At 37.7% G+C, this 14,492-nt stretch overlaps 1 protein-coding gene across 1 annotated transcript in view; it reads right to left on the bottom strand.

Moving 5' to 3' along the window:
• Nucleotides 1–8,227, bottom strand: part of ubl3 (ubiquitin like 3) — a 36,740-nt gene extending 28,513 nt beyond the window's left edge. The window contains exon 1 of the mRNA XM_005808420.2: nt 7,542–8,227. Coding sequence (XP_005808477.1) covers nt 7,542–7,568 — 27 coding nt within the window. The 5' untranslated portion in view covers nt 7,569–8,227. The remainder of the gene's footprint in view (nt 1–7,541) is intronic.
• Nucleotides 8,228–14,492: the final 6,265 nt, after the last annotated feature.

Here is a 14,492-nt window from a genome sequence, read left to right as displayed (position 1 = left end):
AAAACCTTCTTGTAGCCATCAACCAGTCTCTGATTTCTATCTGATGACAGTTTGTCCCACTCGTCACTCTCAGCTGTGAGATGTTTTAGAGTTTTCTTGTATCTACAGCCTGTTTTAAGTCACTCCAAATAATCTCATTGAGGTCAAAATCTAGTCTTTTACTCAGACCAGGACTTTCCATTTCTAATTTCAAGCCAGTTCTTGGTGGATTTACTGTTATGTTTTGAGTCGCTTTCAGGTTGCAGGGTCAAGTTATGCTTGTGCTAAATTATTTCTTTAGAGATGACCTCACAATTTCCAAAAGCACTCTCCTTTATATGCCATGGTGGACTCTATGATGATGAACTGCCCTTGTCCTGCTGAAGCAAAAGATCTCAAAACCTTGACACTTCTAGCCCAGTGCTTCATATGGATATGAAGTGATGTTCATTGAATGCAGTATTTGGCTTACATGTCCTCTTTTGTGCTGTCCAAATATTTCAATTTCAGACTCGTCAAGAACATTGGTCAAGAAGTTTCATCTTCTCTCGGGCTGATTTTAGTCTAGTCTTTATCTAATTATTTGAAAGCATAAGTGTTTTTCTCGTGCACATACCATGAAATAGACTGGTGCAGTCTCTTTCTGATTATTCAGGCGTGCACTTTCACATCAGCAGCAGGAGCCTGCTATAGGTCCCATGACAACGTTTGAGTCTTTTTTTTCCACAACACTTATTTTAGTGCCATGCGGTCTGCTGGCAGATTGAAGTTGTTTGGATGGTTAGAACTGTGCATGTTGCCAATTTGTTGAATTTCCTCCATAGCCAGATTAATTTCTGGGCAGTGAAAAGGGTGATTTCAACATCTTTGAACCCTTTAATCTTCTTTCTGAAGGAACCAGATAGCTCTTTGCATCTCATGAAGATGTTCACACTTACTTCAGCAGTCAAGAGCACATCAAATTTTTGAAGCAAACCTGCTTCAAAACGCTGAGTAATGACATTCTCCTCATATGAATGTCACAGAGATTTGATCTCGGTGGGTATTTTTAACCATTTTAAGAAGGAGTAAAAAATAAAGACAAGGGTCTCTTTGCTTATTTATTGTCAGCTTTTTTTTTTACAATACAAAACTCACTTGGCTATACATTACTTAAATTTTCCAATGCTGTTTAAATTGATATTAAACTTCACACCCCCACCATGGACTGTTCTCCCTGCTGCCCTCTGGAAAGTGGTTCCGCAGCATCCGGTGCAGGTCCACCAGGTTCCGAAACAGCTTTTTCCCACTTGCCATCAGACTGCTGAACTCTTAACTGGACTGCACTTAAAATCTGGTCTCCACTTTATACCTTGCACATGTACAGAGCTAAGTAACTTCCTTTTTACTGTCATTCCTGCACTTTATATTTTATATTTATATTTATATTTTATACTGTATTTTATTTTATTCTGGAGTAACCTCACAACATTGGAAGCTCAAAACACTGTCCTGAGCCGTATGCAACGAAATTTCGTTCTGTATACACCCTGTGCATGCAAAATGACAATAAAGTCAGTCTAAGTCTAAGTCTAATATGTTCAAAAATCAGTAAACACGCTGCCTTAGTGTGTCCAAACTTTATCACGACTGCAAAGAATGCAACTCATTGGTCTACAAGAAAAATACCTTTATTTTGTGAGCTTTGTTGGCAGAGTTAAAAAGAACAAACTTAATTTGCCAAGCATTAAAAGAATTAGATTAGAAACAAAAATTATTAAAAAACAAGTCTGCTGTCAAAATGACAAACCTCTATTGAAGTAGGTTTTCACTGAAGTGACTGAGGCGTGATCAATAAAAGGATGTAAAGTGTTTTGGCTCTCAGTCATTGCAAACTCAGTGGGTAGTAGTCAGACACTGTCATTTGGGCAGTGGTGAGAACATGTTAATTTGTGTTGGTGGTGACACTGACAGCCCTGACTCATTCAGACCAGGAGGTACGACAGAACATTTTAGCCCCTCAAACTCAAGGCAACAGTCTTTCCAGTGTCAAACTTCCAATATGTAATAATCGGCAGGTTTGGAGTCACAGGTTTTGACATTTGACAACTTTTTTTTTTTTAATTAAAACTTTTATAACACTGGTTCAGAGAATATTGTGCTAACATCTGTACCCAAGGCTGAAAACAAAGTTCTGCAATGCTGCAACTGCTTGTTGATCTTATGAAAAAAAATTAAATATGTCCACAGGGAGCGCTGAAATAAATATACCTGTCTGCTGTTGATGTTGTGTTATTGTGTCAACTTAGCTCTTGTTACTGTGGGCAATATTGGCTTTTCTTTTGTTTGATACAGTCCCAAAATAAATATCATGTTGCTCTTTTACTCTGGTTTTGTGGTTGACAACTTCTTCATCGAATTTAAGATAAACAGAAGCATGTTTTGCAGTAACCCCAACATCCTTCTTATCCTTGACATATTTATGGTAAAATTTGAATTTTACCAATAAGTTTTTTCTTACAAGAACTAATAACTTTTTTAAAGTTGAATCTGACAGAGAGACTGAGCAGGAAATAAAATATTAACGGGATGGCAAGGTGGCCTTCCAACTACAAATACTTAGAGGTCACTATGAAAATAATCAAAATACCAATGTAAGCATGTAAGAGGCAGGTCAGCAATTATAAAAACAGATTGATTACAGTTATACCAATAAATATTTTTCTAGTATTTATTGTAAAGGCTATAAATAATTTTCAACATACCATTTTTGCGAAAATATAAACTGAGAAATTGTCTTTTCAAAAATCATACCCTTTTAGCATTGCTCTAGCTGTCATTTGCTGTCAAAATAAACGTTGTAGTACAACAGAAAACAGGAGTACACCTAAATCTGCCAGGGGAAAAAATCATTTGGGTTTAACTGTAAATGTGTTGAATGAGTTTAAGTCAAATTGTGGAAAAGGAATTATCATGTGTGGGCGTTTATGTCTACTGTGGGACATCATGTCTCCTGTTGGTTCATTCATCAGGTTCTATCCAAACCAAAGGTGCTTTATTCCTCTAATGTGTCTGCACTAGCCCTGATCTTTTCTCTCATACTTGCCACATACCTGCAGTGCCTCCTCTACATACTTGCCTTCAGACCTGCGGTCCAGGCAACCCCCTGTTGCCATGGGGAACACTTCGACCTTGTCAGCACTTCTGGGGTATGTCTCCCCCCTCCTCTTATTCTTCACAGTTTTTGTATCCTTTCACCCCTCCCTCTTTTCACTCCGTTGGAACCCATCCTCCATTCTTGAGGGAAATGACTGTTCCTTCTTCTTTTCTTTCTCTCAGATTCATTCACCCACAGTGTTTGGCACCAGCAGTCTCCTCTCCTCCTACTCTAACTCCTACTCCATAGAGTCTTTCTAAGAATGTGTATACTACCGGGTTTTTCTACTGACTAAGGGAGCTGGAGGAAATTGAAAGAGAATGTGCATCTGCTGCCGATTTCAGCTGCACAGGATCAGTGAGATTCTGATAGCTGATATTTGCCTAAGTTTCCTTGGGGAACACAAGGAGCTCATTTGATGTATAGACAGAGCTCCACCATGGAGGGAAGTAATTGTTCTGGAGATTAGGAAGCCTTAAATGTCTTACTTATGTGCAGAACTTGACCTTTATGTTTCTGCCTTGGGCTTATTAACAGCACAAACCAGGTACAGGATGGCCTGGGGTGAATAAAACCTATAATAAACAATGTTTGAAACTAGGAAACTAGTGAACTCTGGAATTTACCACCAAGTAAATGAACTTTACTCTGGGTGTTGATGTCAAATTACATAATAATAATGTGATACTTCCCCTTAGAGGAGAAAATCTCAGACTAAAATCCAAGCTAGAGCTGTAAAACCAGCTGGTAAGAGATTTAGAGTGATGTTTAATGACACACTAGAGGCTCAAACTCAAAGCTCCTCTCCTGGTCACCACCTAACTGTTGATAAATAGAAGAATAATACAGCCACCATATGCACATCTTTTAAAATAAGCAGATTTCTTACATCACAAATCTTCACAAATTCAACAGTAACGTTTTCTATGAATGTTAGGCTTTTATTTCTACAGAGGTTGGGAAGGGATTGATGGACGCACGAAACACACACTGCGTCTCTGCCTTATCACACTTGAATCAAATAATAAAGCCACTAGTAGGACTCGGGTAAGTTCAGCTAAATTGCTTGAGACATGAGAAAAAAAATTACCTAATAGGACAGTGGCTCACAGGGACTAGACTTGAAAAATTGATAAAGCAGATATTTCTCCAATCTCAACTGGAAATACTCTGATCAAATCCTATACTTTTCCACAGAGCACAAAACAGAACCTTCTAATAATGTTCTTGTGGAGTCGTTCGGATTAGACCGTCAGTCAGGACGGATCAGAAAATGAAAGATTCAGCTCATAATCTGTGGAAATTCCACATGCGTTGCTATTAGATGCCTTTGCACCGAGTGGACCATGCATACGCCGAGGTCAGCTCTCAGATATGGCGACAAAATGAACCTGCTGTTCAGTGGGAGGTGGTGGGAGGGACGTGGGGGCGGTCAGCTGAGTGTGGACGGGCAACAACACATGCACAGCTGGGATAGCTGATCTTGACATAGGGGCACATTACACAGTTTATCCTTTCTAAACATAGACCTGGCAGTATTCTTAGTGCCAAACGTCTGCTAGGAGCAAAGATGACAGACATGCAACTCCCAGATTGGAATTAGTTTACCTTAATCCAGCTGGATGCATTTTATGACTGTAATCTGGTGCATTTCTTACCCATGTGAGCCTGGCATAAATCTTTATGATGAGAGCTCATAAAACCAACCACTGTTGGAGAGCTGGTGTGACACAAGTTGATATGTCACATGAAGATGGACATTAAGAGTCTGAAGAGTCTTCTTAGGTCAGATGATGATGACCATGGTCTGAAGAGGTCACCATGTAACTCAGCACAACATCACTACATCTAAGTTGTAACATGGCAGCTAAGATTCAATTACCATTCATTCAAAAGTAAGGGGAGAAAAACAGCCTCAAGACATCTGAAGGTTAATCTCTTCTGAGACTAAATGTTACACTTATTTAATAAAAACCAGGCCATGACATGGAAGAGATGTGTGAAAAATAAAAACGAGAAAAAACAAGCTGAACTGAAACCCAGTGCTGCATGCTTTAACACAATGTCAAGGTGAAGAGATGACAGCCATGATTAGAGAAGCAATTGTTTGTCTGTTTGACGGGAGTAAAAAGGTCAATGCTATGTGGACTGGACGTGCATATTTTCTCCATGAATAAACATTAAATCTTGCAATGCTAAGAGAAAAAGTCATAGAAGTTTATTTCAGATTCCACAGATCTCCATTGGCATTTGAAGCTCATGGTAGTACAATTGGGAAAAAACTGAACAGGTATATATCTTTTAATAGTTAGCAGAGAAAAATAATTCTTCCACTAAAACAACCTGACAGCATATTTTATGTCACTGAATTTCAACATATGAGCACTTCTGAACAACAGTTCTTTGGATACTGGAATCTGAAATAAAGGTGACTGAACATGTTTGATGTGACTCACTGAGGAAAACTTCTGAAAGTGTTCATTAAATTTTGCTATGCATTCCATTTTGTGATACCAATGCCACAAATAATACTACTTCCTTTGTTTTTAGGGAGTTTGTTATACTTTTATTTAACTTATCTGGTAAACACTACCTTCTTTTTCTGATGTAGCAGAGATGTCACTGTCATAATCCTCAAAGTAATGCTGCCCTTTTCAAAAAGTCACTTATCTATCTTTCTCAATTAATCATTTACCCAATAAAACATAGGAAAATGTCCAAGATACACCATTACAACATAAGTTAAAAAGCAGCGACTTTAGGAGTCGAACAGTTCATAACTCACAGATCTTGCATAAGTGTTCATGTTCCTTGAACCTTTCCACAGCATAAACACAAACAACAAGGCATTTTATGCCTTGTTTATGCAATAGATGAACACAATGTTGATCTAGAACTCAACAGATCTGAACTGGAAGGAAAATTATGAAATGTTAAAATTTGAATAGTGTGGCATACATTTGTTTTCAGCCCCTCTGCATCCCTACTAGAACTGTTTTGCACTACAGCTGCAAGTCTCAAGGTACTTCTGTAAATGTTTTGTTCAGAAACTGACAGAAAAGTAAAGATTTTTGCCCATTTTGGCTGCAACATAGCTCAAATTCACTCATATTGTTTAGAGAGCATTTATGAACTTCAATTTTCAAGTATTACCAGATATTCTAAGTTGGACTTTCTCTGGACTTTGAATGGACCACTCAAACTCATGAAAATGGCCAGATTTATACCCAATCAAGTGATCAGAAAAGCATCCCCGAAGCATGACACTACAATCCCCGCTGTATGTAGGGTAATGATCACTGTCAGCTTTCCCTACACAAACAGTCTGTTCCATGGAATCCAAAAAGGTCAGTCTTGTTCTCGTCTGACTGCACCACATTCTTCCACATGTTTGATGGTTCACCTACATTGTGGTAAACTACAAACAGGGCAGGGCTTATGGGTTTATTTCAACTGTGACTTTTTTCCTGCCAGATTTGTGGCGTCTACAACTGGTAGTCCTGTCAACAAATTTTCCCACACAAGCTGTGAACCTCTGCAGCCCCTCCAGAGCGACCATGGGCCTTTTGGCTGTTTATTCCAATTAAAGGTCTCAAACTTAACTCGGTTTTAAACTTTGCCACAACTTCATACTAATGTTCCCTAAAAGTCAGATTGGGCCTTCACAAAACAACTATATATACAGGGCAATTAAATTACACACAAAGTGAGCTCTATTGTGACTAAATATATGATCTCTGCAGCAATCAGATGCAATTGACTGTTTTAAATGATATAATAACAAAATAATAAAAATTTAAAGGTGGATTTTAATGCTTGTATAATTTTCCCTCAACTTTCCACTATTTTTCTTTGATCTACCATATAAAATCTAGACAAAATACAGAGAAGTTTGAGGTTTTAATGTCAGGAAATGAGAAAAAATAAAGAAGTATAACTACTTTCAGAAGACACTGTATATTCTATTTGCAGCTGTTTTAAACACAGAAGTAAAACCCAATAGTTTGAGGAACTGCATATTTTTTTAATATAAACTTGTGCATCCTGTAACCTTTTATGACAGGATAAAGTCCAACCAAAGGTCTGTTTCAACATCATAAATAAAAGAACAGGAGACTTGTGGAGTGCCTTACAAGTAGAATCAATGGCTTCTTTAAACTGTACCGGGTAGCTGTTGTTATTAGGAATAGCCACAGTATTCCTTCCCCATTGGTCAAGTTGTAAAAGTTATGTTTCGTTTATAAGGAACTAAGTAAAACATGACTAACTCAAACTTTGAGCCCAACAAGGAAGTGCAGTTGGAAATCACAGTAATAAAACCAGACCCATGAGCTATGCTTCTGTGTTGCGCTTTTAGAGTCAGGAACCCCTGTGGAAATTATTGGCTTTAAATGATACAGAACTGATATCCAGTCATTTATCTCACCATGTCCGCTGAGGTGCTGCCCGACATCCTGGAGGTTTTTTTTCTGGTGCTCACACGTTCATACACCCCGCTCTCACACAGCAAATGCCCCCTCTTTCCTCCTCGGTGTTTGTAGAAGAAAAGCGTCCTCTGTGGGGTTTATGGCAGGAGACAGACACAATGTATTATTCCTGCTGACTTCTACTGTCTCTCTCTTTCTCCAGTCACAACACTGAGGTAGTCAAGACAGGATATAAAACCTTCTTCCTCAATATGATTGCACAATCATTTCATTAATTAATCCTTCAAGAGGTGTCTATCGAGGAGAAGTTAACGTTAATGGTGTTAGCTGTCGACCCGAGGGCCTCCTTCGACCCTCCAATCATCAACAATATTCCGTTGAAGGATAGGTGTCTACGCCATGCGAAAAAAAACAATACTGCTGGTACATCCGGATCTTTTTTCCTCTCTCTCTCTTGCTCTCGCTCTCTCTGTCGGCGAAGAAGGAGAATATAAATATCCTCAAGAATGACGGCTGCTGTCCTCCGTTTCACTCTGAAACGTCCAGGTGGAGGCAGAAAAAGAGCGTGAAAGGCTTAAATGTTGTCGGTCCTTGTTTTTAAAGTGCGTGGATAACTGTCGGTGTTGTTACGGACCGCAATGCTGCACCTTTACAACACTCTCAGCTGTCATTCTGCCTTGAACCTAACGTAAAGATATTTACGTTAGCAGGCATAGTGCTTCCGGTACGGACTTTCAAAATAAGGTTTTTATTTTTCTGAAAAGATTTAGTTTTTCTATGAGCTACTCCATCATATTTTCGTACGTGTTATTTGACTCTAATAACACGAAATTATGTTAAATTAAACAAAAAGAAAAACACAATTTATTTTAGTATTAAATTTTAAAAAATTAAACATGTTGAATTTACACACAATTAATATTTTGGAATTTATTTCTACTAATCTTGATGATTATAAACCCAAACTTGTTCTAACTGAAAAATTAGAATATTATTTTGACTGAAAACAATTTTCCCATTTGAGGTACAAAATTAGCCTGACTGTGTTCCTTTTGCATGGACCTTTGCTATGAAGGTCATATGAATACATGTAGGTCATATGAATACATTTTATTTGTGAATAAGTTAATCTAAATTAATTTCATGTGGCAAGTAATTACATCCTTGCTTATTTCCCCCCCTTTCGTATTTAAAATACACCTTCACGCTCCACAGCAATCAGGCCCGCCATACCAATAAGCTAAGCTGGAAGAAAATAAAACAATTGAGATGACTCTTTAAAGAAAGCATTTTAGATAAAAGCCATGGTATTTTGTTTGGTTGTTTTTAGGGTAACTTATAGTTACCACATTTAGATTTCATATAATTGAAATATTTATTTTCACATTTGTAGGGTATGGTATGTAATATTAGGAAAAGGGAGGTTTTAAAAAAATGGCCTTTTATTCTATTGTTTCTTTGCATTCGAATGTTATATAATTTTCCAATCCTCTTTTTTTAAAAAATATATCTACGGAATTTGAATGCTATAGTCTCCACAGTTAAGAAGAATTTTATTTTGAATTCAAGACGCCTCCACATCCTTGCTCGGTATTTCTCTTTGTGCTGCTTTACATAGTCCTGCTCAAGAACATGGCGACAGTCCACCAAAGTGAAGTCTGAACAGAATTGAAGACGGTACTTTTTATTATTACTGAGAAGGGATCAGAGAATAACTTACACGAGAGGAAAGGGGTTTTCTCCGTGTATTATCAAATGTTTACAAGGAAAAGGGTTTTGATTTGGATACAAGATGGATTTTGTTTCTCCAAAAACTCAAGACTAAGGAAGCTTTCTTGGTTTATGTTAAAAGTCTAATTTAATTAACATTTTGTTAAGCTTTTTTTCAGTGACAAAGATTATAAACCTTATTAATGACTAAAGATCAAACTTTTTTCAGTTATTCTCATCCTGGGTGGAAAACAAATGTTGGACTTAATAACTTAATTCTGCTCTGAACTGGAAGTGGTGCTCCATAATATAATAATACGTTTTATACAGCTGAAAAAGAGGCAGTCAGACAATGTAAAGATTACCTCTTGTGAATCAAAGAGAAAATCAATAAATGAGCCAGTGCTCATTTGTGAGAGAAGAATGAGACACTAAAGGTCTTTGTCAAGCTGTGTGATCAGAGCCAGTTTTTAATCAGTATCTTCCAAAATTCAAATTTATTACAAGTAGTTTCTGAGAAGAGGTGTTATTAAGAAATAATAATCAAGACATTTATGGATTAGCTATATCAGGATTTTAATATAATCTTGATAAAGAACTAGTGTTTGTCTATGGCTCTGTGTGTGGTTCTGTGTTTGTTGTTGCCAGTGTGTGTACAGGGTCAGGATGCCTATCAACAGCAGGTCCGTCCTCTCCCCAGTGGACTGATTGAAAGCTATTGTGGCATCAGGAGAGGCTTTTTCTATGAGGTCTACTGGATTAACGACCTAATCTCCACACCATAAAGGGAGAGTGGAAAGGGGGGTAGTGAGTCTGACATACACACACAGGCTCCTGAGCACGCACACCCCCCACCCCACACGCACACACACACCCACACCCACACACACACACACTTAACAGAACGTGCCTGCAAAAACAGGATGAGGTGTGAAAGTGATTTTATTGCTCAGCTCACCAAATTAAGGTCAGTGATGAACAAAGTAGGGCAGTGACTGAGTGTAAGTGTCCATTTTTAAAGACAAATGATGATTTTATTTCTTAAAAGGAGAAAAAACTATTCAGGCTATTCGCCTATTTGTTAAATAATGAATTAACTGTGATGAACCCCATTTTTTAGAAAGATGGGTTAAATTTCATGAACCACACCCAGGTCTGAATACTGCCAGACCGTATAGAGCCAATAAATCCCATTAAAAGAACCTGTCTGACCACATGAAGTGGTTTATTAGCGTCACATTATATGACTCAATATAAATAGATTCAATAACACAAGAGAAAGACAGGCAGTGACATCAGACACTGAAAAAGGGTACAAAGCCATTTCTTTGTCTTTTGGGGTCTGGAGAACTTGAAACATATTAACAAGTCATTTAAAGTTATTAGCAAATGTGTCTATTTTATTTCAACAATAATAAAACAATGAAGTACGGATTCTCACAGCAGAAGTTTACAAGAAAATTTGTTTTAAAACTCTGTGAATCTCAGTCATTGACATCAAATAAGGCAGAAAGAATCAATTTAAGTCAACATAGATAGAAAGTAAGCATGCAGGCTTCAGGGGACATTTTCTCCAAATTAGATCCCTATTTTGTATACTGGCGTTGACACTTATTAAAACAGCGGATTATGACCTTTGATTGAACTGAAATAATCCCTGAGCCACCTGCAAAGACAGCAAAACAGCAGATATAATGGATATAATGGGTGTTTGGTTGTATTTCACAGAAAAGTCAGGCTAGTAGTAATTGTTTTAGTAATGATTCAAGTTGCCTTAAATGAGAAATTGTTTAAATTTTCTGCACTACATTTTGAAGTGAAGTTTTTTAAACTCTATATGTTTGTAATCTTAGCTTTGATTATAACTACAACAGAAAATGAATTAAATTGCTTAGCTGAGATGTAAAACGAGATGTTTTGCAATTTCCTGTGACTTGGCTGCATATTACGTGTGAATTTTGTACATTAAACAGGATGAGGTGCAGGTATTCATTTATCATGAGATTTCGTCTGACACCCATTTCATCAAAAATGCATGTGTACAACTCGTTACAGATATTTCTTCTACACTTTCTTGCCATAAATGTATTCAGGTTTCAGCGTTTGCATGTGTTCAGAGTCTGTGTGTCTGTGTGGGCAGCCGATGTTTCCCTCCTCAGCACTTGTCTGTTCTTGTTTGACAGTGCTGCTCTGTGTAATATGAACTCCCAGGTCACCTTTACTACAGTTTCCTAGTTCCTCTCAGTAAGGTCTGCTGATCAAATATAAATGTTACATTTAGAGTTGAGACAATATGCCTCTGTGTCCCTCCGAGGCGGCTGACTGTGTTCCTGTTTGGATTTTCGTCGGAGCACCTGCCATCTGCACAGACGTGTTGTTGACATGTAGCACATATGCAGAAGCTGTTGGTTGTTAGCTGCAAAGGTCAAAGGATATGATTAGCGTTGAAGCATTATCCCCTTTCAGAGAAGCACGAATATTGTTGTCAGTGTAACTACAAAACAGTTGCGGCTTTTTGGCTTTGAAGAGGCGGCACAGTCACTGCTCCGCATATAAACACAGGCTCCAAGCACAGCAGCATTTAGAGCCTCCTCCATGTTTTTTTCTTTTTTTCTGCCACCTCCCCACCTTTCCCAGATTTCGACAGCATTCACCGTGTGTCATCAGCTGTTCTTGGATGGGACAGGCAGACTTAACGATTTGAACTGTGGTTCAGAGGTTTTTGCTGACAGCCACTGGAACGGCAAAACACCCAGCATGACATTTCATGCTCTTGGTCTGACAGGGCCATCTAGTTTAGCTTTCCCAGAAAAGGCGTGAGCAAATACTTCTACACCAAAACAACACAGAGTGAACTATTGTGATGCTTATTTGCTTGTTTGTTGTAGCCTCCCCTGGTCAGCAATAGACTTTACATGTTTTTTTTCTTTTGAAAGAGTACATTTCCCCTAGCAAAACCCCAAAACCCAACTAATGAAATAAGATTATAAATCTTAAAAATAAAATCTAAAAATTGCTCAATTTCCTTTTAAAAGAATTCATTCTTAAACATTTTCACGCTTTCTCTTTTTTACAACCACAAACTTTAGTGTTTGATATTCATTCTTTTTAATGTTCGATGACACAAAGTAGGGTATAATTGTGAAGTGGAAGGTAATTGGTACATAGTTTTCTAAATCTGAGCAGATTTTCAAGTTGGATTAGGCACTCCCACAGCCTGATTCTGCCACCACGATGTGTCATGTTTTTGTTTTTTTTACCAACTAACCAGAAAACCTCCTCAAAGCAGGATTTATCATGTCTTGTGAAGTGGGGTAAAATGGTGCATAGTTTTCTAAATCTTTTGTAAATACAATCTTAAAATGGTGACAGTTAGCAGCTTTTTACTTTTAGATTTGTATTTGTGAAAGCAATCCAAAAGCATGCATCAATTGATTTTAATTTCACAATTATTAAATTCATTGTTTTGATCTGTCACATAAAGCCCAAGTCAAATATGATGAAATTTATAGCTTTGATGTGACACACCCCAGAACAGTCTGTGGCGTGTTCAGTCGCCCACATTTCAAATGCTTTCTCAACATATCATAGTCAGAAAGGAGTTGTTATCCAATCTCGCCAAAGAACTGCTTTCATTCACAGGTCCAGATCCTTCTCAAAAGCACAGGTCTAAATATGAGTTGGATTTGGCTCAGACTTACCAAGAGACACTCTAAGCCAGAGCTTATCTCTGGTTAACCATTGTTCTGTAGATCAGGAGGAGGTGGGCACTTCTCTAATCTGCCCACCTTCCTAACACACTCATTCACAGAGGGATTTGTCTTGAGGTTTCTCTGACATTCCTTCACCTAGAGACTAAAATTTCAGGTGCAGGTTTTTTTCTGTGGTGTGGAGAGCAGAAGCACACACACAGTAAATACTATTCTTAAGCTGAAAAACATTTGTAATCTTCATTCCAAATCAGCATGAGTTGGAATGAAAGTCCTGTTGTTGTTTTACATCGTTTTACTCCCCTTCGATTGTTTTTCAAGTGGAATCTGCTTATCTAACTCAAGCTACCTGTTTGAATGTCTAACTCTATATAGTAGCACTAAGACTGGAGCTTTGCTTAGAAGCTGTTGCTTCCAGAAGTTACTGCTGTTAAAGATGGTTAACTATTCACTTTTCAGATTTTTACTAACACGGATCATCTTTTTTTCTGTTTTATATAATTATATGCTACTTTGTTGTACCCTGTCATGGAAATTCCCAATATTTTTTTAAAAGTCTGTTGGTGCAGCTTGACAAAATCTGAAGAGGTTTAAGAGGTGGGAATCCTTTTGCACTGTTTAATGTTTCTAATTCTACATTGCTTTTCCTCACTTCGATAGTTACAGCCAAGTAATACACATTACACTACATGTGCAGGCACATACACATTAACAGACTATGTTATGCTTCACAAGGGTGGGGCTGCACAGCAGTGACTTCAGAGCAAATACCAGGCGGTGCAGTATTCCCTGAGTCAGCTTCTACTTCTTCTTGTCTTTCACTCCTTCCTTTTATTCGTCTCTCAGGATTCAGGAGATTTAGAGTAAAGGATTAGGTGTCCTTATCAGCAGTCTCTGAAAGGTGTTACTGCTAGAATGTGGACATGAAGAAATAATCATTGTACATTGGATGAGTCATGATCCTCCATTCACAGCACAAGACAAAAGCAGCTATGAGACAGGATCCTCTCCGGGGGGATACTTTAGTCACATAACAGAAAAGTAGATTATGTCACAAGAATAGAGGATCATCTGCCTCATTCAGTCGTCGTTTAATGAACACATGTAACTTTGCTGAGCAAATAACAGGATTATGGGTTATTTTTGCCCCATTGTTTTCTAGGTGGTGACTGGTTTGTTTGTGGATGAGAGAGGACTGAACGATTCCAAGACTGACTTCCTGATGAAACTCTAACAAGAAAATGTGGGTGGAATGAACAATATCAGCAAAAGTCTTGTTCACATCTTTTTACTAAATGTATTACCGACACTCAAAAATATACATATTTGTTGCAAGTCCACTATAGAAGAGAATTTTGGAGCATATAAGATTTCCATTAAAGCAAACATATTAGTTTGAATGTAAAAAATAAGCATTTTGATAATTATTTTTCTGATTCAGTAGACTAATATTCATATTTGTTATGACATTCAGGGGATGATAAGGCGGATAGGCTTGTGTGACTTGGATTATGAATGAATGTAACAACT

This window comes from Xiphophorus maculatus, chromosome 11 (assembly GCF_002775205.1).
Source record: "Xiphophorus maculatus strain JP 163 A chromosome 11, X_maculatus-5.0-male, whole genome shotgun sequence".
Taxonomy (NCBI): Eukaryota; Metazoa; Chordata; class Actinopteri; order Cyprinodontiformes; family Poeciliidae; genus Xiphophorus; species Xiphophorus maculatus.
Note: the sequence above shows the minus strand (reverse complement) of the source record. Positions and strands in the feature narration are given on the sequence as shown.